Source organism: Budorcas taxicolor, chromosome 1, assembly GCF_023091745.1.
Source record: "Budorcas taxicolor isolate Tak-1 chromosome 1, Takin1.1, whole genome shotgun sequence".
NCBI lineage: Eukaryota > Metazoa > Chordata > Mammalia > Artiodactyla > Bovidae > Budorcas > Budorcas taxicolor.
Genome location: NC_068910.1, coordinates 49,601,840 through 49,624,637, shown reverse-complemented (window position 1 = coordinate 49,624,637; position 22,798 = coordinate 49,601,840). Strand labels below are relative to the sequence as shown.

General features: G+C 45.5%; 1 protein-coding gene across 1 annotated transcript in view; it reads left to right on the top strand.

Moving 5' to 3' along the window:
- ITGA9 (integrin subunit alpha 9) overlaps positions 1 to 22,798 on the top strand; it is a 367,242-nt gene that overhangs the window by 35,784 nt on the left and 308,660 nt on the right. Inside the window, exons 5-6 of the mRNA XM_052639038.1 lie at positions 14,606 to 14,673; positions 20,677 to 20,806. Coding sequence (XP_052494998.1) covers positions 14,606 to 14,673; positions 20,677 to 20,806 — 198 coding nt within the window. The remainder of the gene's footprint in view (positions 1 to 14,605; positions 14,674 to 20,676; positions 20,807 to 22,798) is intronic.

The following is a 22,798-nucleotide window of genomic DNA, read 5'->3' as shown; positions in this document are numbered from 1 at the left end:
GACCTCTCCAAGGGCCCAGGCTGCATCCACGTTCGAGGTTGCATTAAGGCAGGATTATTTCATTTTGCAACTAAAAAGACAGAGACCTGACTAGAGTTGGCAGCCTGTTGGGGCCCGTGGAAAAGAGGAATGGTGGGTGCTGGGCAGGGCAGGAAGCGTGGAAAGACCCAAGGTTGGGGCTGGGTATGGCCCCATCTCCCAGGCTTCTGCTTCTGTGGCCTCACACTCTAGCTGGACCCTCGATGGGAATGGGCGCGGTAATGCCGCCGTTGCAGTCACCTCTGAGGGTTACTGTGGGAGCCCCTGCAAAAATGCAGGCGAAAGTGTCCAGAAGGACTGCACGCTGTGCTGTAATCATGGCCTGGCCGTGGGTCTCGGTGAGGGTTAGCCATGCTCTCTCCAGAAGGCCAGAAGGCTGATTTAATTTGGAGAGCCTCTAAGAATGTGGGCACCTGTCTACAATGTCTCAAACATTTTAATTCTTAAAAAGTCGGTCTTTGGTTCGACACAAATTTGTTTTTCTCCTGGCTCTTCAGGTGCTTCCTGTTTCTCATTGGGTGGGAAATGCTATCAGAATATTCTGTTTGGAACCAGGAAATGTAGAGAGAATTGGAAACAAAAATGAATTTAGGACTCAAAAAAAGTGGATGGAGCGTACCCCTAAGTCAAACTGTTCATTTGGGATGAGAACGTCATTACTACCATATGAGGTTTGGTTTTATCAACACATATGAGAAAATGAGAAGTTTAGTGGGATGACAGACGGGGACAACTCTTTGTAAATTAAAGGGCACACGCTAAAACATTTGTTAGTGTTAACTGAGTCATGGGCTTTTAGTACTCCCCAGAGTGAAGTCAGTGCATTGATAAAATCAAGTGCAGGGATTTCTTTCATCCTTTGCCCTCGAGTCCACGGAGGCAAGAAGCCAGAGCTTGGCAGGAGAGGTCTGTAAACAAGTCATCATTTTATTCTCACAAATATGAAATAATCTGGGAGCAGCTCACCCAGATTAACAAAACATATTCCAAATCAAACACTAATGAATGCAGTTGGGTACCACTGTATATTAGATCTAATTTCAGAATCTGACTTTACCACTCACTCATTCCTGCGATTGAACCCATAGCTCCTACTTTCTGATTGGGTGACTTTGGGTAGACTGCCCCCCGCCCCCGACCCCGAACCTCAGTGTCCTCCTCTATAAAATGGAGAGATTGATCCCTATTACTAACACACACACACACACACATAAGAGGTTTTTGGGATTTCCCTGGCAGTCCAGTGGTTAGAACTCTGTTTCTCTGTGGTTATCTGTTCTGGGAACTAAGATCCCACAAGCTGCACAGTGTGGCCAAAAAAAAAGAGAGATATTTGAAGTATATAATGTGCCTAACAAGGCTATGGTTTTTCCAGTAGTCATGTATGGATGTGAGAGTTGGACTATAAAAAAAGCTGAGCACTGAAGAATTGATGCTTTTGAACTGTGGTGTTGGAGAAGGCTCTTGAGACTCCCTTGGACTGCAAGGAGTTCCAACCAGTCCATCCTAAAGGAGATCAGTCCTGGGTGTTCATTGGAAGGGCTGATGGATGTTGAAGCTGAAACTCCAATATTTTGGCCACCTGATGTGAAGAGCTGACTCATTTGAAAAGACCCTGATGTTGGGAAAGATTGAAGGCAGAGGGAGAAGGGGATGACAGAGGATGAGATGGTTAGATGGCATCACCGACTCAATGGACATGAGTTTGGGTAAACTCTGGGAGTTGGTGATGGACGGGGAGGCCTGGCGTGCTGCAGTTCATGGGGTTGCAAAGGGTCGGACTTGACTGAGCAACTGAACTGAACACAGTTTTTAGCTCAGAGTGAGCATTCAGTAAAAGGGAATTTTCTAATTAACTTTTTAAGTACTATTTTTGTGTCCTTTAGTCTTTACAGAAGATGTCCAATGATCCTGCTTTAATGAATAATGGAGGGTAGAAAGCTGGGTATTGCTAAAATGATTTTAAGATTCCTTGAAAATATTATATTTTTTAAAATATCTTCGAAAAAACTATTTGCACAATTTATTTGCTTGGTAAGTGCTCCTCTTTTATGTAGAGGATCTAAAATTTAAATTATGCCATATTTAAATGTTCTCAGGTTTGGAATGGTTGGGGTCTTAATCTGTCCAATTTTACTGTCCCTTAAAATGGTCCCATGGATTCCCAAGATTTCTGTACCATTTTGTTTGTTATCAGGGGGTGGCCAGGCCTTTAATTCCTAATTTCTTTTGCATCTTTCATGACAGAGATCATTTCTAGAGAAGGAAATAAATAGATCCCCTATTTATATGCGAAGATTCTTCTTCTAATGTTGTGGCCTGTGGCTCCACAGGGGATACAAATCAATCAAAGTCCATTTACAAATGAAAAGCAATTGAGGTTCTGTTTTGTTGTGTTTTTGTTTTGAGGAGAACCATAAAAGACTAAGTTAATCCATTTTAAAATTCAAGAACAGGACCCATAAATTTTTATTAAATAAAGAGCTCTACATTTACATGGGATTTTATGATTTCCAAAGAGCTTTCATAAGCATTATCTCATTTAAGTAAATACAGCAAATTAAAAAAAAGCACATGCAGTCCCATATTATGGGCCATTCATGCAGAGAAGGACTCTGCGAGGGGAAACTGGAGGGTGACCAAAGGGGACAGCTAGAGCCAGACGAGGAGGCCAAGTCTCCTGCAGTGACTCGGGCTCAAGGAGCCCCATCAAGCTTTTCCTTTGGTGTGAAGAATTCTTATTTTGGGCACAAAAATATTCTACACTTCAAACATGTTTCCGTACAGTATGTGGAATTGTTGACCACTTAAGCTGTCATCTAACAGTTTCCTTATAGATATTCAAATGTTACGAATCTCCTCTTCTAAAATTGCTTATCTATGTGATGCATATCTTCAGCTTTATTCCTTTTAGAGACACTGACAGATTGAGAGTTACCAAATATTTTTCAAGCAGGCGCTTTCTGGGTTGGTACTTAACATTTATGATTTTATTGGATAATCACATCATAGGGGAGTAACTATTCTTATGTCCATTGTATAGACAAGAAAACTGAGGCTTTTCAGTTTCTTCCCTTAAAGATTACTGCAAAATACTGAATATAGTTCCTTGTTATACAGTAGGTCCTTGTTGCTTCGTATCTATTTTGTGTATAGTATATGTATATATATATGTATGTATAGTAAGTAGTGTGTATGTGTTAATACTAAACTCCTAATTTATGCTTCCCCCTTCCCCTTTGGTAGCTATAGTTTGTTTTCTATGACTGTAAGTCTATTTCTGTATTTCTGTTTTGTGCGTGCTTAGTTGCTTCAGTTCAGTTCAGTTGCTCAGTTGTGTCCAACTCTTTGCGACCCCATGGACTTTCCTGTCCTGGAGTTTACCCAAACTCAAGTCCATTGAGTCGGTGATGCCATCCAGCTGTCTCATCCTCTGTCATCCCCTTCTCCTCACACCTTCAGTCTTTCCCAGCATCAGGGTCTTTTCAAATGAGTCAGCTCCTTGCATCAGGTGGCCAAAGTATTGGTGTTTCAGCTGCAACATCAGTCTTTCCAATGAAAAGGACTGATCTCCTTTAGGATGGACCGGTTGGATCTCCTTGAAGTCCAAGGGACTCTTGAGAGTCTTCTCCAATACCACAGTTCAAAAACATCAATTTTTCGGCTCTCAGCTTTCTTTATAGTCCAGCTCTCACATCCATACATGACTACTGAAAAAACCATAGCTTTGATTAGATGGACCTTTGTTGGCAAAGTAACGTCTCTGCTTTTGAATATGCTGCGTAGGTTGGTCATAACTTTTCTTCCAAGGAGCAAGCATCTTTTAATTTCATGGCTGCAATCACCATCTGCAGTGATTTTGGAGCCTCCCCCAAATAAAGTCTATCATTATTTCCATTGTTTCCCCATCTATTTGCCATGAAGTAATGGGACCAGATGCCATGATCTTAGTTTTCTGAATGTTGAGTTTTAAGCCAACTTTTCTACTCTCCTCTTTCAATTTCATCAAGAGACTCTTTAGTTCTTCGCTTTCTGCCATAAGGGTGGTATCATCTGCATATCTGAGGTTATTGATATTTCTCCTGGCAATCTTGATTCCAGCTTGTGCTTCATCCAGTCCAGCGTTTCTCATGATGTACTCTATATGTAAGTTAAATAAGCAGGGTGACAATATACAGCCTTGACATACTCCTTTTCCTGTTTGGAACCAGTCTGTTGTTCCATGTCCAGTTTTAACTCTCACTTCTTGACCTGAGTACAGATTTCTCAGGAGGCAGGTCCTGTGATCTGTTATTCCTATCACTTTAAGAATTTTCCACAGTTTGTTGTGATCCACACAGTCAAAGGCTTTAGCATAGTCAATAAAGTAGAAGTAGATGTTTTTCTGGAACTCTGTTGCTTTTTTGATGATCCAAAGGATGTTGGCAATTTGATCACTGGTTCCTCTGCCTTTTCTAAAACCAGCTTGAACATCAGGAAGTTCACGGTTCACGTACTATTGAAGCCTGTTTTGGAGAATTTTGAGCATTCCTTTGCTAGCGTGTGAGATGAGTGCAATTGTGCAGTGGTTTGAGCATTCTTTGGCATTGCCTTTCTTTGGGATTGGAATGAAAACTGACCTTTTCCAGTCCTGTGGCCACTGCTGAGGTTTCTAGATTCGCTGACATATTGAGTGTAGTACTTTTCACAGCATCATCTTTCAGGATTTGAAATAGCTCAGCTGGAATTCCATTAACTCCACTAGCTTTGTTTGTAGTGATGCTTTCTAAGGCCCACTTGACTTCACATTCCAGGATGTCTGGCTTTAGGTGAGTGATCACACCATCATGATTATCTGGGTCATGAAGATCTTTTTTGTACAGTTCTTCTGTGTATTCTTGCTACCTCTTCTTAATATCTTCTGCTTCTGTTAGGTCCATACCAGTTCCGTCCTTTGTTGTGCTCATCTTTGCATGAAATATTCCCTTGTTATCTCTATTTTTCTTGGACAGATCTCTAGTCTTTCCCATTCCATTGTTTTCCTCTTATTTCTTTGCACTAATCACTGAGGAAAGCTTTCTTATCTCTCCTTTCTATTCTTTGGAACTCTGCATTTAGATGGATATATCTTTCCTTTTCTCCTTTGCCTTTCGATTCTCTTCTTTTCACAGCTATTTATAAGGCCTCCTCAGACAAACATTTTGCCTTTTTGCATTTCTTTTTCTTGGTCTTGATTACTGCTTCCTAGAATACCATGAACCTCTGTCTGTAGTTTTTCAGGCACCCTGTCTATCAGATGTAATGCCTTGAATCTATGTGTCACTTTCACTGTATAATTGTAAGGGGTTTGATTTAGGTCATACCTGAATGTCCTAATGGTTTTCCCTACTTTCTTCAATTTCAGTCTGAATTTGGCAATAAGGAGTTCATGATCTGAGCCACAGTCAGCTCCTGGTCTTGTTTTTGTTGACTGTATAGAGTTTCTCCATCTTTGGCTGCAAAGAATATAATCAATCTGATTTCAGTATTGACCATCTGGTGATGTCTTAGTCCTGCCCAACTCTCTGCGACCCTATGGACTGTATGGGTCCTGCTAGGCTTCTCTGTGTGTATGTAGCCTGCTAGGCTTCTCTGACCATGGCATTTTTCAAGCAAGAATACTGGGGTGGGTTGCATTTTTGTCCTCCAGGGGATCTTCCCCACGCAGGAATCAAACCTGTGTCTCCTGCATCTCCTTCATTGCAGGTGGATTCTTTACCCACTGAGCCGCTGGGAAGCCCCATTTCTGTTTTGTGTATAAGTTCATTTGTATAATCAAATTGTTTTATTATCATTTGGTTAGTATTCACTCAGAAATTGAGCAAAAATTTAGACATGAAGAGTGGAAAGCAGTTTTTTAAATCTGGTATTTTATTTCATGGCTTGGCTAAGAAACTATGGAAAGATAGCTTTTAAACTGATATGTTAAAAAGACTGACAGAATGTGGTCCACTGGAGAAGGGAATGGCAAACCACTTCAGTATTCTTGCCTTGAGAACCCCATGAACAGTATGAAAAGGCAAAATAATAGGATACTGAAAGAGGAACTCCCCAGGTCAGTAGGTGCCCAATATGCTACTGGAGGTCAGTGGAGAAATAACTCCAGAAAGAATGAAGGGATGAAGCCAAAACAAAAACAATGCCCAGTTGTGGATGTGACTGCTGATAGCAAGATCCGATGCTGTAAGAGCAATATTGCATAGGAACCTGGAATGTCAGGTCCATGAATCAAGGCAAATTGGAACTGGTCAAACAAGAGATGGCAAGAGTGAACATTGACATTCTAGGAATCAGCGAACTAAAATGGACTGGAATGGGTGAATTTAACTCAGATGATCATTATATCTACTACTGTGGGCAGGAATCCCTTAGAAGAAATGGAGTAGCCATCATGGTCAACAAAAGAGTCCGAAATGCAGTACTTGGATGCAATCTCAAAAATGACAGAATGATCTCTGTTCGTTTCCAAGGCAAACCATTCAATATCACAGTAATTCAAGTCTATGCCCCAACCAGTAATGCTGAAGAAGCTGAAGTTGAATGGTTTTATGAAGACCTACAAGACCTTTTAGAACTAACACCCAAAAAAGATGTCCTTTTCATTATAGGGGACTGAAATGCAAAAGTAGGAAGTCAAGAAACACCTGGAGTAACAGGCAAATTTGGCCTTGGAATGTGGAATGAAGCAGGGCAAAGACTGATAGAGTTTTGCCAAGAAAATGCACTGGTCATAGCAAACACCCTCTTCCAACAACACAAGAGAAGACTCTACACATGGACATCACCAGATGGTCAACACTGAAATCAGATTGATTATAGTCTTTGCAGCCAAAGATGGAGAAGCTCTATACAGTCAACAAAAACAAGACCAGGAGCTGACTGTGGCTCAGATCATGAACTCCTTATTACCAAATTCAGACTGAAATTGAAGAAAGCAGGGAAAACCGCTAGACCATTCAGGTATGACCTAAATCAAATCCCTTATGATTATACAGTGGAAGTGAGAAATAGATTTAAGGGCCTAGATCTGATAGATAGAGTGCCTGATGAACTATGGAATGAGGTTCGTGACATTGTACAGGAGACAGGGATCAAGACCATCCCCATGGAAAAGAAATGCAAAAAAGCAAAATGGCTGTCTGGGGAGGCCTTACAAATAGCTGTGAAAAGAAGAGAGGCGAAAAGCAAAGGAGAAAAGGAAAGATATAAGCATCTGAATGCAGAGTTCCAGAGAATAGCAAGAAGAGATAAGAAAGCCTTCTTCAGCGATCAATGCAAAGAAATAGAGGAAAAGAACAGAATGGGAAAGACTAGAGATCTCTTCAAGAAAATTAGAGATACCAAGGGAACATTTCATGCAAAGATGGGCTCGATAAAGGACAGAAATGGTCTGGACCTAACAGAAGCAGAAGATATTAAGAAGAGGTGGCAAGAATACACAGAAGAACTGTACAAAAAAGATCTTCATGACCCAGATAATCATGATGGTGTGATCACTCCTCTAGAGCCAGACATCCTGGAATGTGAAGTCAAGTGGGCCTTAGAAAGCATCACTACAAACAAAGCTAGTGGAGGTGATGGAATTCCAGCTGAGCTATTTCAAATCCTGAAAGATGATGCTGTGAAAGTGTTGCACTCAATATGCCAGCAAATTTGGAAACCTCAGCAGTGGCCACAGGACTGGAAAAGGTCAGTTTTCATTCCAATCCCAAAGAAAGGCAATGCCAAAGAATGCTCAAACTACCGCACAATTGCACTCATCTCACACGCTATTTAAGTCATGCTCAAAATTCTCCAAGCCAGGCTTCAGCAATACATGAACCGTGAACTCTCTGATGTTCAAGCTGGTTTTGGAAAAGGCAGAGGAACCAGAGATCAAATTGCCAACATCCGCTGGATCATGGAAAAAGCAAGAGAGTTCCAGAAAAACATCTATTTCTGCTTTATTGATTATGCCAAAGCCTTGACTGTGTGGATCACAATAAACTGTGGAAAATTCTGAGAGAGATGGGAATACCAGACCCCCTGACCTGCCTCTTGAGAAACCTGTATGCAGGTCAGGAAGCAACAGTTAGAACCGGACATGGAACAACAGACTGGTTCCAAATAGGAAAAGGAGTACGTCAAGGCTGTATATTGTCACCCTGTTTATTTAACTTATATGCAGAGTACATCATGAGAAACGCTGGACTGGAAGAAACACAAGCTGGAATCAAGATTGCCAGGAGAAATATCAATAACCTCAGATATGCAGATGACACCACCCTTATGGCAAAGTGAAGAGGAGCTAAAAAGCCTCTCGATGAAAGTGAAAGAGGAGAGTGAAAAAGTTGGCTTAAAGCTCAACATTCAGAAAACGAAGATCATGGCATCTGGTCCCATCACTTCATGGGAAATAGATGGGGAAACAGTAGAAACAGTGTCAGACTTTATTTTTTGGGGCTCTAAAATCACTGCAGATGGTGATTGCAGCCATGAAATTAAAAGACGCTTACTCCTTGGAAGAAAAGTTATGACCAACCTAGATAGCATATTCAAAAGCAGAGACATTACTTTGCTGACTAAGGTCCGTCTAGTCAAGGCTATGGTTTTTCCTGTGGTCATGTATGGATGTGAGAGTTGGACTGTGAAGAAGGCTGAGCGCCGAAGAATTGATGCTTTTGAACTGTGGTGTTGGAGAAGACTCTTGAGAGTCCCTTGGACTGCAAGGAGATCCAACCAGTCCATTCTGAAGGAGATCAACCCTGGGATTTCTTTGGAAGGAATGGTGCTAAAGCTGAAGCTCCAGTACTTTGGACACCTCATGCGAAGAGTTGACTCATTGGAAAAGACTCTGATGCTGGGAGGGATTGGTGGCAGGAGGAGAAGGGGACGACACAGGATGAGATGGCTGGATGGCATCACTGACTCAATGGATGTGAGTGTGAGTGAGCTCCGGGAGTTGGTGATGGATAGGGAGGCCTGGCATGCTGCGATTCATGGGGTCGCAAAGAGTCGGACATGTTGAGCGACTGAACTGAACTGAAAGATAAAACTTTCTTGAATGGATAAAAGGAAGAGTTCAGTAGGAAGAATGTATGTTACACTGTATAGTACATCTTGATCCTTCAATGGATTGGTTATATCCCACCAGTGTTTTGGGAAGAGTGCAGGAAGCGACCCCACCCAGGCTAATTCTTGAATGAATTAAATTCATTAGTGTAAGCTCCATGCATCAAGTTGCGGGTTTTGAACATTTGGAAACCAGTATTTTTTCCTTTCCAATTGCCTGCTGTTTAGACAGGGTTTAGTGAAACCAGCAGCTCAACCAAGGGAAAATACTACCATTTTTAGGCTGGAGGAGCCATACATCTTAGTGAAGCAAAGTGTGTGACGCAGGCCATGTAATTCAGACCGACCCACATCAGAAAGAGCTTTCCAGTCTGTTCCCAGCTCCTCCGAGGGATCCCTAGGCCACCATGCCTTGCTTCCCTGATTGAGTTCCCCCATGTTTAACAGTCAGGTTTGTTACAGCATCTGTGCGCTGCTATCCCGCCAAGCCCAGTTCTCTCTTGCTGCTTTGAGGTGGACACACGTTTTGTTCTACAGCAGAGAGGAAGGAAACTGCCAGTTTGTGGTCCTGTCTGCCCGGCCCGTCCTGAGGGCATTTGGAGACTGAGTGGCCCCCTGCCTTTTGTGTGTGCAGGGGCAGTCCTTCCTGGGAACGCAGGAGCCTGGCAGTCCTCACCCAGCCCTCCACCCTGTGCTTCCTGGACCTGTCCACGAACAAGGGTGTGTGACCTGGCTGTGTTGTGGTGGGGCAGCCCCTTGTCTCCACACCCACCCCTTCTCATAGAGGCTCTCCTGCTTCTCAGGTGTCAACAAGCAAAAGCAAGCTTTCTAACGTATAGGTGTGATAGATTTCCCTACATATGTGTGTGTATATATATATATATATATATACACATAATTTTTTTTTAAGAAAGGCCTATGTTTTAGAACTGGTTTAGAGAGAAACTTCAACCTGCCCTTTGTATATACATATAAATGTATATAATATATGTAATATTTTAATGTATTATATAAACAAGATATAAAAATATTAAAATATATATTTATGTATTATATAAACAAGATATAAAAATATATATTTATGTATTATATATGTTTTTTATGTATTGTGTATTTGTATATATTTATATATATTACCAGTTCAGTTCAGTTGCTCAGTCATGTCTGACTCCTTGCAACCCCATGGACTGCAGCATGCCAGGCTTCCCTGTCCATCACCAACTCCCAGAGCTTGCTCAAACTCATGTCCACTGAGTCAGTGATCCATCCAACCACCTCATCCTCTCTTGTCCCCTTTTCTTCCTGCCTTCAATCTTTTCCAGCATGAGGGTCCTTTCTAATGAGTCAGCTCTTCATATCAGGTGGCCAAAGTATTGGAGCTTCAGCTTTAGCATCAGCATCAGTCCTTCCAGTGAGTATTCAGGACTGATTTTCCTTTAGGATTGACTGGTTTGATTTCCTTGCTGTCCAAGGGACTCTCAGGAGTCTTCTCCAGCACCACAGTTGAAAAGCATCAGTTCTTTGGTGCTCAGCTTTCTTTATGGTCCAACTCTCACATCCATACATGACTACTGGCGAAACCATAGCTTTGACTGTATGGACCTTTGTCAGTAAAGTAATCTCTCTGCTTTTTAATATTCTCTCTAGGTTTGTCATAGCTTTTCTTCCGAGGAGCAAGCATCTTTTAATATCATGGCTGCAGTCACCATCTGCAGTGGTTTTGGAGCCCAAGAAAATAAAGTCTGTCACTGTTTCCATTGTTTCCCCATCTCTTTGCCATGCAGTGATGGGACCGGATGTCATATCTTATTATATATATATATATTTTTTTTCTTTTTTTCTTGCAGAAGGAATCAGGTTAAAGTAACAGTGGTATCCTTAACTCATGGAAATAACACTCAAAAGAGTGGAAACAGCTGGATCATGCTGTGGCCCCAGACTCGGTGCCTCCTGGGAAGGCCCCCATAACCCAAGCCCAGGCCCTGAGGGCCACCGCTGCGCCCTGAGGTGCTCGTTTGGCTGTTGTGTGGTCTTGCTCACTTCACAGTTACTTTCTTAGATCGCTTTTCGCTGAATCGGGATTTTTGAATACCTGGTAGGCCAGCACAATGTGGATGTTTGATTTTTACTGAAAAGGGGCAGGCCAGGCACACAACTTGCCTTGGGGTTTGAGTGGCTGTGCTTGCACAATGGTACTTAGTCTTAAGGTGTATTTGGTCAGGAATAACTTTGAAGTGTTGTGTAAAGGCTGCTCAGGTCACTTCTTCACAAGAGTTTGACTTTTAGAAGAAGAGCACTTTGTTGCAGGAGTGCTGGGCGTGGCCATCCCATCTGTGTTCTCAGATCTTTGGGGACTGTCCATGGAGGATCATGCCAAGGTATTAGGCAGAGATTGAAGAACCGGTTCTGAGTATTCTTTCCAGTTCCTCCTGCAGCCTGAGAGAGAGATGGTATTGCCCAAGGTAGAATCAAGCAACCTAGGTTTGGAAAGCCCAGAAAAATCCATGCTGTGAATCCTTGACCTGCTCCAGTCATCCCCACCATCATCCTCAGGGCTCTGGGTCAGTGATGGCACCCACTGGAGAAGCAGGGTTCCTGGCACCCAGGACACAGTTCCTCTTCAAGCAAGGCTGGGGTGGAGGTCAGGAGAGGGCAGGGCTGGGAGGTCAGAGGGCACAGAGGCCCAAGGTGAGCAGATTGGAGAGACGAGGTGCTCAGCATCTGGAGGAATGTGCTGGGTCCTTTGCTTCTCTGCTCAGGGCCTGGTGTCGGCACAGACAACAGCGTCCACCCTTTCCTTGGCAAAGCCTCACTTACACACACCATACCTTGTACAGGGCTGGTATTGGAGGGACTGAGATCAGTGAAGTTGTCTTGGTGTTGAATAAACTATGTGATGAATACATTTGGAAATGGAGAGAGGGGATCACTTTACCTTCAAGGTCACCTGGGCAGAGAAGCTTGAGGAGGGGTTCTGGAAGGTTCTGGAAAGCTGTGGAATGTGAAATGTCAGATACACATCCCAGTGGAGCCTTGCTAGACTGGAGTTGTCACAATTGCTCGCTGAAGAGTGTGGTGCAGTAGGGTGGGGGCCGGGAGTGTGGAAGCATAGGACTGGATCCTGTTCCAGGTTGAAGGGGTTAACCAGAGTACAGACATTTCTGGACAGTCAGAACATGGCCTGTCCTCTCATCAGGAGTCTTGGGTACCAGTCAGGAGCCCCATGTGGTTGATTCCTTGCTCCAGAGCACCCCGAGGAGGCAGCTATAGACCCTGGGGTTTTAAGACCATTGGAGCCTGTGTGATGGTGCCTGCTGCCTGTGTGTCTCTGGTCCACAGACCTTGGAAGAGGCTGTCCCAGCTCAGGGAGCCAGGCTGGCCTCTGAATGATGCCAAGATACTGGCTGAGGCAAGGGTGCTGGTCAAAGGGCTTCCCCTGCTGGCCTTTGGTCTGGGATGAGGTTGGGACCCTCCCAGATCCCAGAATGGCTGTGATCTACCTCGGGAACCCTGGGGCCTGCTCCTGGCTCAGAGCTCACCAGTGGAGTTTGGGGATGTAGAGAAAGACAAGTTTTTCTGTCTGTTTTTGGAGCCCCTGTCACAAAAGAGACCTTGAGACTGCTTTCTTTAAAGCATGAAAGATTCCCACATAATTACTATAAATTTATGAGGCTGAACTCCTGTGTCCTGCATCGGAGTTTCCTTCAGCTCATGGGAATTTCCTTTGTACGTTCATTTGTCCAAGACTTACGATTGGGTGTTTAACCCTAGAGTCGGTGGGTGGATGTGCTTTTTGCCAGACCTTCCACATTTAACGTGACTGTTTGTTCTGGTTGGGGCATTCTGATCCTTCTTGCCATTGTGCTATTTGATATAAGATTTATTATTAATTTCTGTGATTTCTTGCCATCATACAGTTTGATGCAGGATCTGTTTATTACTTTGCATTAAGCCTTGCTCCCGGCCCTGGGCGCAAGATGTTGCTGAGAAGTTGCGTTCCATCGTCACTGGGTTGCTTTCTATCAGGGCTGTGAGTTCTCTTCGTAAAAACAGGACAAGGCAGAAGGAACTGATTTAGCCCTCGCCTAGAAGAGGAGTAACTCCATTGACATTCTGTTGTAATTTAGCAGTTGGTTAATGGCCACTTAGTGGAAAATGTTACCAGGCTCTGCGGTGAGTGTTGTTAGAAACTGAATTACTCTGTATTTCCCCTGAGCCCTTCCCCCGCTTCTCTTCCAGGACGCACTCTGGGCCGCAGGAAGTGGCACTGTGTTGCAATCACAGCCTCATTGTTCCTTTGTATTATTTGCTTTGTGTTTCAGAATGAACTATATTGCTTTTAATGGAAGCAGAGACTTGTCAGGAGCCGGGGGAGGTGGGGAGTGACATGGGTAGGGGGGTCACTGGGTTGTTTTACTGGGTAGCTTAGACCTGAAGGTGCCCAGGGGCCGCCCTGAGTCTATGTCCAGCCAAGTCAGTTTCACAGGTAATTAATCACTTAAGCTGGACATCATTCCATTTCCATGTCTTTACCCCTGTCATTATTTCAAATGACTAGTCACCTCTGGGTTTCAGGTAACCACTCACTTTGCAAAAGCTTTGATCAGTCGCAGAGGTGAAAGAATGTGAATTTCCCAGTCTGCTTAACTTGGGTAGAATCTGGCTTTGCCATTTACTAGCTGTGTGACCTCGGAGGAGTCACTTAACCTCTCTGAGCCTCTGGGGCTTTCACTTGCTTACAAATGGCCCTACGAGTTCCCAGGGATGAGGGATTGCTGAAATGATATATGAGCACAGCTGATACAGTGCCCAGAACCTGCTAAACTTAAAATGCCAAGGGAAATATGGAACAGTAGCAACAGAGTTCCCGTTTGTTGGCTTGGAGTATTGGGAGTTGAGGAAATGGCGGAGGAGGAGAACCGGTTCATGTGTTTTCTTCTGGCCTGGAGAGATCTCCCCTGTCCCTTCCACACGAGGAGTTCAGAGTGATGGTGTCACTGTGTGCTGGGGCCGATCCAGCAGATTACACTCTTCCTGCGGCGCCTGGGCTCTGAGGGCGCTGGAAGGCACGTTGCCTCCAGCTGGAAGTAGTGTCTTTGAGGAGGCTTTGTTGTCTCCCAGGGGACTCCACACTGCGATGGCCACAACATTCCGTTTCTGGGTCATGTTTTCAGCTCTTCCTTCCTCCTGGGGCCCCCCGTCCTTTCTGGGCTGAATGAAGTAATTGTCGCCAGCCTCCCACGTAATTACGGTGGCTGCCGCTCCTCCTTTCCCACATGCAAAGGAAGTCCATTGGGGCACTTGGCAGCCTCGCTACCTGATGGCCCCAGAGCCTGGAGTTTTGAGGTCTGGTGGATTCCTGAGACTTTCCTCCTGCGCCCCAGTCTGCACGGTGTCCCTAGGCCCTGCCCATGGCCGCACGCGGGGCCGCATTGCACATGCCTGGCACACACTGACGAGGCTGTGGTCTGCTTCCCTCCCTCCCTGCCCCCTCTAGAGTACAAGAAGAAGTACGGAGAGGAGCATGGCTCCTGCCAGGCCGGGATAGCAGGCTTCTTCACCGAGGTGGGTATCGCTGTTTGGGCCACTCTTCTCTCATGGGTGTTCATTTCTTGGCTAATGGGGGTTTCGGGGGCCCTTTGAGGTGGGTCTTCTGATCCTCCCGCGCCCCCTGGTCCCACCTCTGTGTGAATTCTGGTCCTCACATCCAGGGAAGGATGTTGATACTGGTTGGGGCACCTGCTGGCCGGAGGCCACGGGGCAGAGAGGGTGAGCTGGCCCATTTGCACTCCCATTTGGACAGTTTCTCTGGGACTCAGTTTGACTCTGAAACCTCTGGAGGAATTGATTCAAGGGGGTGGGAGAGAGACAACGCCCAGGTAAGTTTGTCTTCTTGCCAGCAGGTGTGAGGCTACATTAAGCATCCAGACATCACCTCCTAGCAATCCTTCTCCTTAGCAGAGAGACTCAGTTTTTCTGCACAGCCCCAACCATCCCCTTTCCCAGTTTCTGAAGGACCATGAATTTGAGTTCTTATGATCTGTTCTGTCGGACCATGACCTTTGACTGGTGGCCCCTGTTTAGGGACTATTTTCTCATGTGATTCTCACCCTCTGTCCATTTACTCTTCACATCAGCTCCTCATTTTTATGGTGGTCTGCCACGGGAAAAGTTCCATAACAGGCTCTGTAAGTGGCCCCATCATCCAGCTAGCTGCTCAGGCCAAAAAAATGTACTTTTTACTTCACTTCTAATCATACACAGTCTCGTTGTTTTAACCTCCAGAGTACATCCCAGACGTGACAACTTTGATCACCACTGTCATCACCCTTCAGAAGAGCCATCCATGGTCATTGCCTGGAGATACACTGGCCTGAATTTGTCTCCTTGTATCCATGCTTTTTTTTTTTTTTTTTTGTAGTAAAATACATACCACAGCTTCCCAGATAATGCTAGTGGTAAAGAACCTGCCTGCCAACACAGGAGATGTTAGAGATGAGGGTTTGATCCCTGGATTGGGAAGATCCCTTGGAGGAGGGCAAGGCAACCCACTCCAGTACTCTTGCCTGGAGAATCCCATGGACAGAGGAGCCTGGAGGGCTACAGTCCATGGGGTCACAAAGGGTCGGACCCAGCTGAAGAGACTTAGCACACACATGGTTCCTTTACAGACAGTGAACATTCATCTTTGGTCAGATCTAACAATCTTTTTCTTTCTGGATTCTAGACCTCTCCGTTAGGAAGGTCATCCCCATCTTAAGAGTGTGAAATGGTCATCTGTATTTTGTTATGTCACTTTTACAGATTAAAAAATATATCTTTAATCCATCTTGGATTTATGTTTGCAAATATATGAGGGAAATGAACATTGTTTTCCTAAGTGTGTGGTTGGTTGTTCTGAGACTGGTTTGTTAAACAGTTTCTTTATCCTCGTTGGTTTGAAATACCGTCCTGCTGTAGGCCAAGGTCACCGTCTTCCATCTCAGTGAGCATTTAGATGGTGCAAATTCTGTGGCTCTTGTTCCTCCAATGAGATCTAGTGAGAACGCTGTGAGTTTGCAAGCAGGTGACAGATGCAGCAGTGGCCGTGCTGTACGAAAGGCTATTTGGGCTGCTCTTGTGCCCAGGAGTCTGGAAGTGGGGGAGCCTGGAGGGAGGCCAGGTCGAAGGCTGTGATGTGGTCCTGCCACAAAATGACAGGGCAGCTTGGGGAGGGGGGTGCTTCAGGAATCAAAAGGATGACAGAAGTCAGAGAATGTGAAGGCAGTGTCCGCGGGCTGGGCAAGCAGAGGACTGTGCCGTGGAGGAAGGAGGTTTTATGCCAGGGTTCTGGGGAATGGTGGTACCAGTGGAAGGGGGGCTGCCCAAGAAAGAATCCACTGAAAGAGGCAAACCATGGGGTCTGCCTTAGACATGTGCCATGTGAGGTAATGGGATGGGATGGTCACATGAATGTTTTTAGAATGTAGCCTCAATTTGACCGATCCTAGTATGTTTCTGAGGGGACTAGCTATGCTTCCCTGGTGGCTCATAGGGTAAAGAATCTTCCTGCAGTGCAGGAGACCTGGGTTTGATCCCTGGATTGGGATGACCCCCTGGAGGAGGGCATGGCAACCCACTCCAGGATTCTTGCCTGGAGAATTCCACAGACAGAGGAACCTGGTGGGCTGCAGTCCATGGAGTGACAAAGACTCCGACACAATTGAATGACTAAGCACAGCACACAGGTGTGCTTAGCATGGGTCTGGGGTTGGGGGGCTCTGGGTGTGTGTGTGTATGTGTGTAGAATACCTCCTTTAGACAGTGGGAGGAGAAAGTCAAGTCATTGCAGAAATGAGAATTCATCAGAGATGGTGGTGGGGAGCTAGAGGGGAGGAGGAGTCCCAGGGAGGGGGTATCTTCAGCTGGAAGAGTCAAGAAGGACGAGGACACTGGGGCTGGGGGGTGAAGTGGAAGTTCAGGGGTACAGAGGGTAAGCAGGGGGCTGTGCCAGCTCCGGGTTCCCAGAGGAACCAGAGGACCTGTTGGGACCCCAGGCCCTGGGCTCCAGAGCCCAAGGGAAGCGTGGTTGGCGAGCGGTGGCGCTGGTGTGTGGAGCGCTGCAGGGGGGCAGGGTCTGGAAGGCTCAGTCCTGACCTGGCCACGCCATCTCCAGCCACAGGGGCCCTTGGCCTTTGGTTCAGTTCCCAGGCTTTTGCACTCCCTAAACAGGAGGTCTTTGAACTCGCGGACTCTGTTGTTTCTGGAACTTCAGCTGTTGGAGGCCGAGCAGGAAATGCAGTTGAAGGGGTCAGGCAGCTCTGCACCCCTCTCCTGCCCTCCCGCTGACCTTGTCACTTGGGTTTGCCTTCTCGGAGCTGCGCCTTCCCTGCACAGGGTGGGCATCTGCCTCCCAAGCTGGATGTGCTTCCGGGCCTTCCAGTCATTGCCCTGTTGTCCCAAACTTCTTGGGCCCAAGGCGACTGCTTGTCTTGAAGATCAGTGACCCTGGTTATCAAAGCTGTTTGAGCTGTGGACACCACATGAATTTTAGCCCAGCATTAAGGACAAGAAGAGAACTTTCCGGGGACATGTTTATTTTTGCAGCCTAGGATAACAGAGATAGATACTTCTAAGCAGTGTGAGAAGACAGCCCAGCCCCACCAGCGTTGGGACACCACCATGAGAACCTGGGGACATTTGGGTGGAAATTAGTTGGGCATAGATTTTTGTCACAGGTCCTGAGGACTCTTTTGCCTCCCTGCCTGTGCCAGTCTGCAGGGCACTGAGAAATGCCTGGCAGCTTAAATCTTGGGCAATGGAACCACACTGCAGTACTCTTGCCTGGAAAATCCCATGGACAGAGGAGCCTGGTAGGCTGCAGTCCATGGGGTCGCTAAGAGTCGGACATGACTGAGCAATTTCACTTTCACTTTTCACTTTCATGCATTGGAGAAGGCAATGGCAACCCACTCCAGTGTTCTTGCCTGGAGAATCCCAGGGACGGGGCAGCCTGGTGGGCTGCCATCTATGGGGTCGCACAGAGTCAGACATGACTGAAGCGACTTAGCAGCAGTAAATCTTGGGTAGCTCCAGGTACCTGGGAGGTTCTGCCCTTTGTGGAAAGGCCCACGCTGATTATTGATGGGATTTCAGCAGGGGTGACCTTGGACTTTATGAGGAGCTCATACTTCTGTGTGTTACATTTGTGTTGGCTATTTCCTGGGTGGTGAGGAGCCAAGCATTGATCACATTTTCCTGGCACTTGTGGACAGTGGCAAAAGGGCCCAGGCTGCACCCACAGCGGATGGAAAAAGCCAAATAGGAGGGAGTCCCACGGAGACACTGTTTTCCTACCCCCAGCTCTGAGGGTCTCAGGCTGGGCCTCAGTTTATCTATTAATAATTTGAACTGCAGGGGAATTTCCTCTTGAACACTAAGAGGAAAGGGGGAAAAAACCACAAATGCTTTTCATTTAAATGTTTTTGAGGAGAGAGATGGCTTTGTCTTATCCTCTTTATAATGTTTGAGAGAGGGGAAGCAGTGATACGTTCAATGTACATTTCTTAACTTTCACCCTGGATTGATCTGAATTATCAGAAAGCAGCACCTCCATTGCCTGGTGTCCCGAAGAGCCTTTCAGATCTCTGTTGATGCTCAGAGCTTTGGTCCAGGAAAGACTGCCGGTGGAGAAAGTTCTACACTGTGTGTACAGTTGGCCCTGGGGATACTGCTCATTATGACCTTCTGTGCGCCCAGTGTTTGGGCACTGATTACAGATTTCTTCCTGAGCTCAAGGCCAAGGAGAAGGTCTGTCTGCTCTGATGATCATTTGTCTTTCTCATGCCCCTGCTAGTACTTGGACAGTCCCTTACAGAGAACAGATAAGTAAAAGGAGAATGGATGAATGAGTGCATGCACTGCCTGTGTTTTCCTAGAGATGTATCCTAAGTGCAGAAAGTGATATATTTTTATAAAACAGTGAGATACCCCAGAAAGTGAAAGTGTGAAAGTGTTAGTCACTCAGTTGTGTCTGACTCTTTGTGACCTCATGGACAATAGCCCTCCAGGCTCCTCTGTCCATGGGATTTCCCAGGCAAAAATACTGGAATGGGTTGCCATTCCCTTCTCCAGGGGATCTTCCTGACCCAGGGATCAAACCCAGGTCTCTCGGATTGCAGGCAGATTCTTTACCATCTGAGCCACCGGGGAAGCCTGGATAAGATCTTAGAACCTTAAAATGAAGTGCTTCTCAATGGTCATTCTTAGTCAACACCTTCCTGAATTATCAAGAGCAGACCATTCATGCTGGAGTCTAGTGGCTTTCTTTCCAGTGATGCTCACATGCTGCTTTGTTAAAGCTGTTACCCAAATTGCCCACGAAACATGTGTTGCTTAAAGCATTGTCCTGCTGCTGCCACACACGTGCTCTTCTTTCTGCCTTCTCTGTCCTCCTCTCTCTGCTCTTCCATTTAGATGGCTGTGGCTTTTTTCAGACATTTACTCTTGGAATTAATTCAGTGTCACTTTATGAATTGCCATCAGAAACTCAGACCTCTTCCGGCAGGATCTAGCCTCTGAGAACTCATTGGAAACCAGCAGCTTCAGCTCTGCAGGGAAGGGCCAGCCAGGAATGATGTTTCTGAAGTATAACAGTGTGGGGACTCTAGAGGCCAGGGGTGGGTGGCTGCGTGTCAGCCACGAGAGGTGTGACCTGTGCAGCGTCTGGCATCTCCATGAGCCTGGAAGGCCTCTACCTGTCTTCATTGTAACCCTTTAGGACAGAGTGTTTTCTAAAGTATTTTGTACATTTCCATGTTGTCTTACCCAGGGAATGTTGTAGAAAGGGACTTGAACGATATTTGGACCTGGTATAAGCTTTCATACCTAGTAAAAGATGCTTAATAAATATTGTTGAATGAAAAGTCAATGATTTGGTTTGAAAAATAATTATTATTTCTTATTACAGTATAGATACTTTCAGTTCAGTTCAGTCGCTCAGTCGTGTCCAACTCTTTGCGACCCCATGAATCGCAGCACGCCAGGCCTCCTTGTCCATCACCAACTCCCGGAGCTCACTCAGATTCATGTCCATCGAGTCAGTGATGCCATCCAGCCATCTCATCCTGTGTCGTCCCCTTCTCCTCCTGCCCACAATCCCTCCCTGCATCAAAGTCTTTTCCAATGAGTCAACTCTTAGAAAGTATAATAAAAGAGAAAGGATTTCCTATAGGGGAAGGAAAGACTTAATGATGTCTTTCTCTGTCAGACTTATCTCACTTAGCATAATGGCCTCTGTTGCAGGAAATGGCAAAATTTTGTCCTTTTTATGACTGAGTAATATTCCATTGTCTGTATGTACCACGTCTTCTTTACCCATTCATCTGTTGATAGACATTTAGTTTGCTTCCATATCTTAGCAGTTGTCAATAACATAAATGTGAGTTTTTTGTGTTGCTCATAAAGAAAGTTCTCGTGGGGCATCTTTAGTGTATTACGAGTTCCTTGTTGTGATTGTGGATCTCACCACACTGCTCTATCCCCTCTTCAGTTTCCTTCCCTTTTCACCTTTGGGTTTCTCTTTCGTAGGAGCTGGTGGTGATGGGCGCCCCAGGCTCATTTTATTGGTCTGGGACAGTCAAAGTGCTGAACCTCACGGACAACACCTATTTCAAACTGAATGATGAAGTGATCATGAACAGGAGATACACCTACCTGGGTGAGTAGCTCAGGGGGACGACAGGTAGGAAAGGGGAAGTGGGAGAGACTGTCACCAAGCTTGCCAGTGGCCGCTTTCCTGGTGGGAAGCAGAGTTCCTGGGCTTTTGCATCTGTTGTTCTAGTTTTTGCACTTTTAACCAGGATACCTCAACACTGAGCCACACACACAGAAGGCAGAAAAGAGAACAAGACAGGGGACTGAATTCAAACTGTGTGATTTCATTAAAAAGCTGACAGTTGAACCTCCAAAGAAGCAAACATTTTCTTTTCTTATTGTAGCCAATACTTGGGTTCAGATGATTAGATGCAAGATGAATGCAAGAGAATTCTGGTTTTCTAGGACTTTCCTGTGGATGAGGTCTCTGCTTCCTGGTCACAAGACTGGTTGCAGATAGCAATAATAAGAACCAGACATGAGCATGACGGATGGCACCCCGATCCTAAAGTTTAATTAAAGGCTCAGAAAAACTTTTCTTGTTTCTCAACCCTTTTAATCCTCTGGAAAGAAAATATACACAACTTACGTGAGCAGCCACCAGGCCAGAATGACCCGGGACAAGCCCGTGCTTATTAGAGAACAGAGAGGAGCTGTCTTTGCTTGTGTGTAAGACAATTTGACATGCTTGTTTTCTTTAATTCAGGCCCTAAATGCTGCAATTCTGGGCTGAAAATGAAGCTAAATTTAGCAAGACCTAATGATGAGAAAACAACATTCTTTCACTTATTACACTTAATTGAAATCTGGGGGAGCCCCTGACTGCCTTTTGTATAGAGATTCACTTGTGAGTTGGCAGGAGGAACTCGCTGACTTGCCTTTTCCCCTTCTAACTACAGGTTTTTTAGCCAGTAACACAGGCTCTGAGACCTTTACTCACAGTCTTTGAGACGTTGATTGTTCTGTGCTCCCAGCTCCTTAGTGCTCTCATTTATTGAAGACTTACTCCATGTCATGTCAGGCTCTGCATATTATTTATTTTAATTCCTGGAACAATCTTATGAGGCAGCCGTTATTTATAGGTAAAGAGGCCGAGGTGAAGAAGTCATTTAATCTGCCAAGGTCCCATGGTTCATCAGTAGTAGAGTGGGGGTTAAGCCTGTACTTTCTGAGCCTAGAATCTAGGTGCTCAGCAGACAGCACAGTCTGGTGGTGTGACCTCTCCCTGGGACTGGGAGCTCCTTGAGGAGGGGAGTTGGCTGACATTTACAGGTCTTGGTATAGTGCCTGGGGCAGCACATGTTTATTATATCAGAGAATAACGAGAAGACGGAAAAGAGCCCAGTTTGAACATGGCTTTAGGGTCAGGGTTAGCCCCTCTGAGCCTTAGGGCCTGTGGCTCTTCCCTGTGTGCCCATCAGAGGCCCTCATGCTTTAGAAGCTCATGCACACAGGGTCACGTGAAGCTCTGCGGGCACTGATCATGCTGTTAGGGGATATGAACCTCCAGTCTGAGAGAAATCAGTCACCTGGTGAGTAAGAATTGATCATAGTATGACATTACACAAAATGCAAGCATCTTATGATCATAGCACTAGGATTTGCGGCTGAGGAAAAGGTCTGGAGAATATACATGGCAACCTGTACAGGGTTTCTGCTGCGACAGGGCTCAGAAAACAGGAGATGCTGAGGCCAAGCTCAGACAACTTTTGCCTTTACTTCTAGATTCCTTTTGCCTCCAGATTCTTTGCGCAGCTATCCTTCTAGCCAACTGTAAGCTTTTTTCTCCGTCTTCTTAGGAAGGGATGTGTGTAATGGCTCACGACAGGAGCTTGGGAGACACACAGATTGGATCTGAATCTTGCTGAGTAACCTTGGACACATTGCTTACCCATGTTTAGTCCCCGTGCCCATATCAGTGGCATCTGAAGACCTGTGTAAGAATTTCACAACAGTTTTATTCACAATAAAGTTGAAATAACAGGAAGGAACCCAAGTGCCCAGCTTTAGGAGGATAAAGACATTATGACATAGTCATAAAAGTGAACCTACTTAA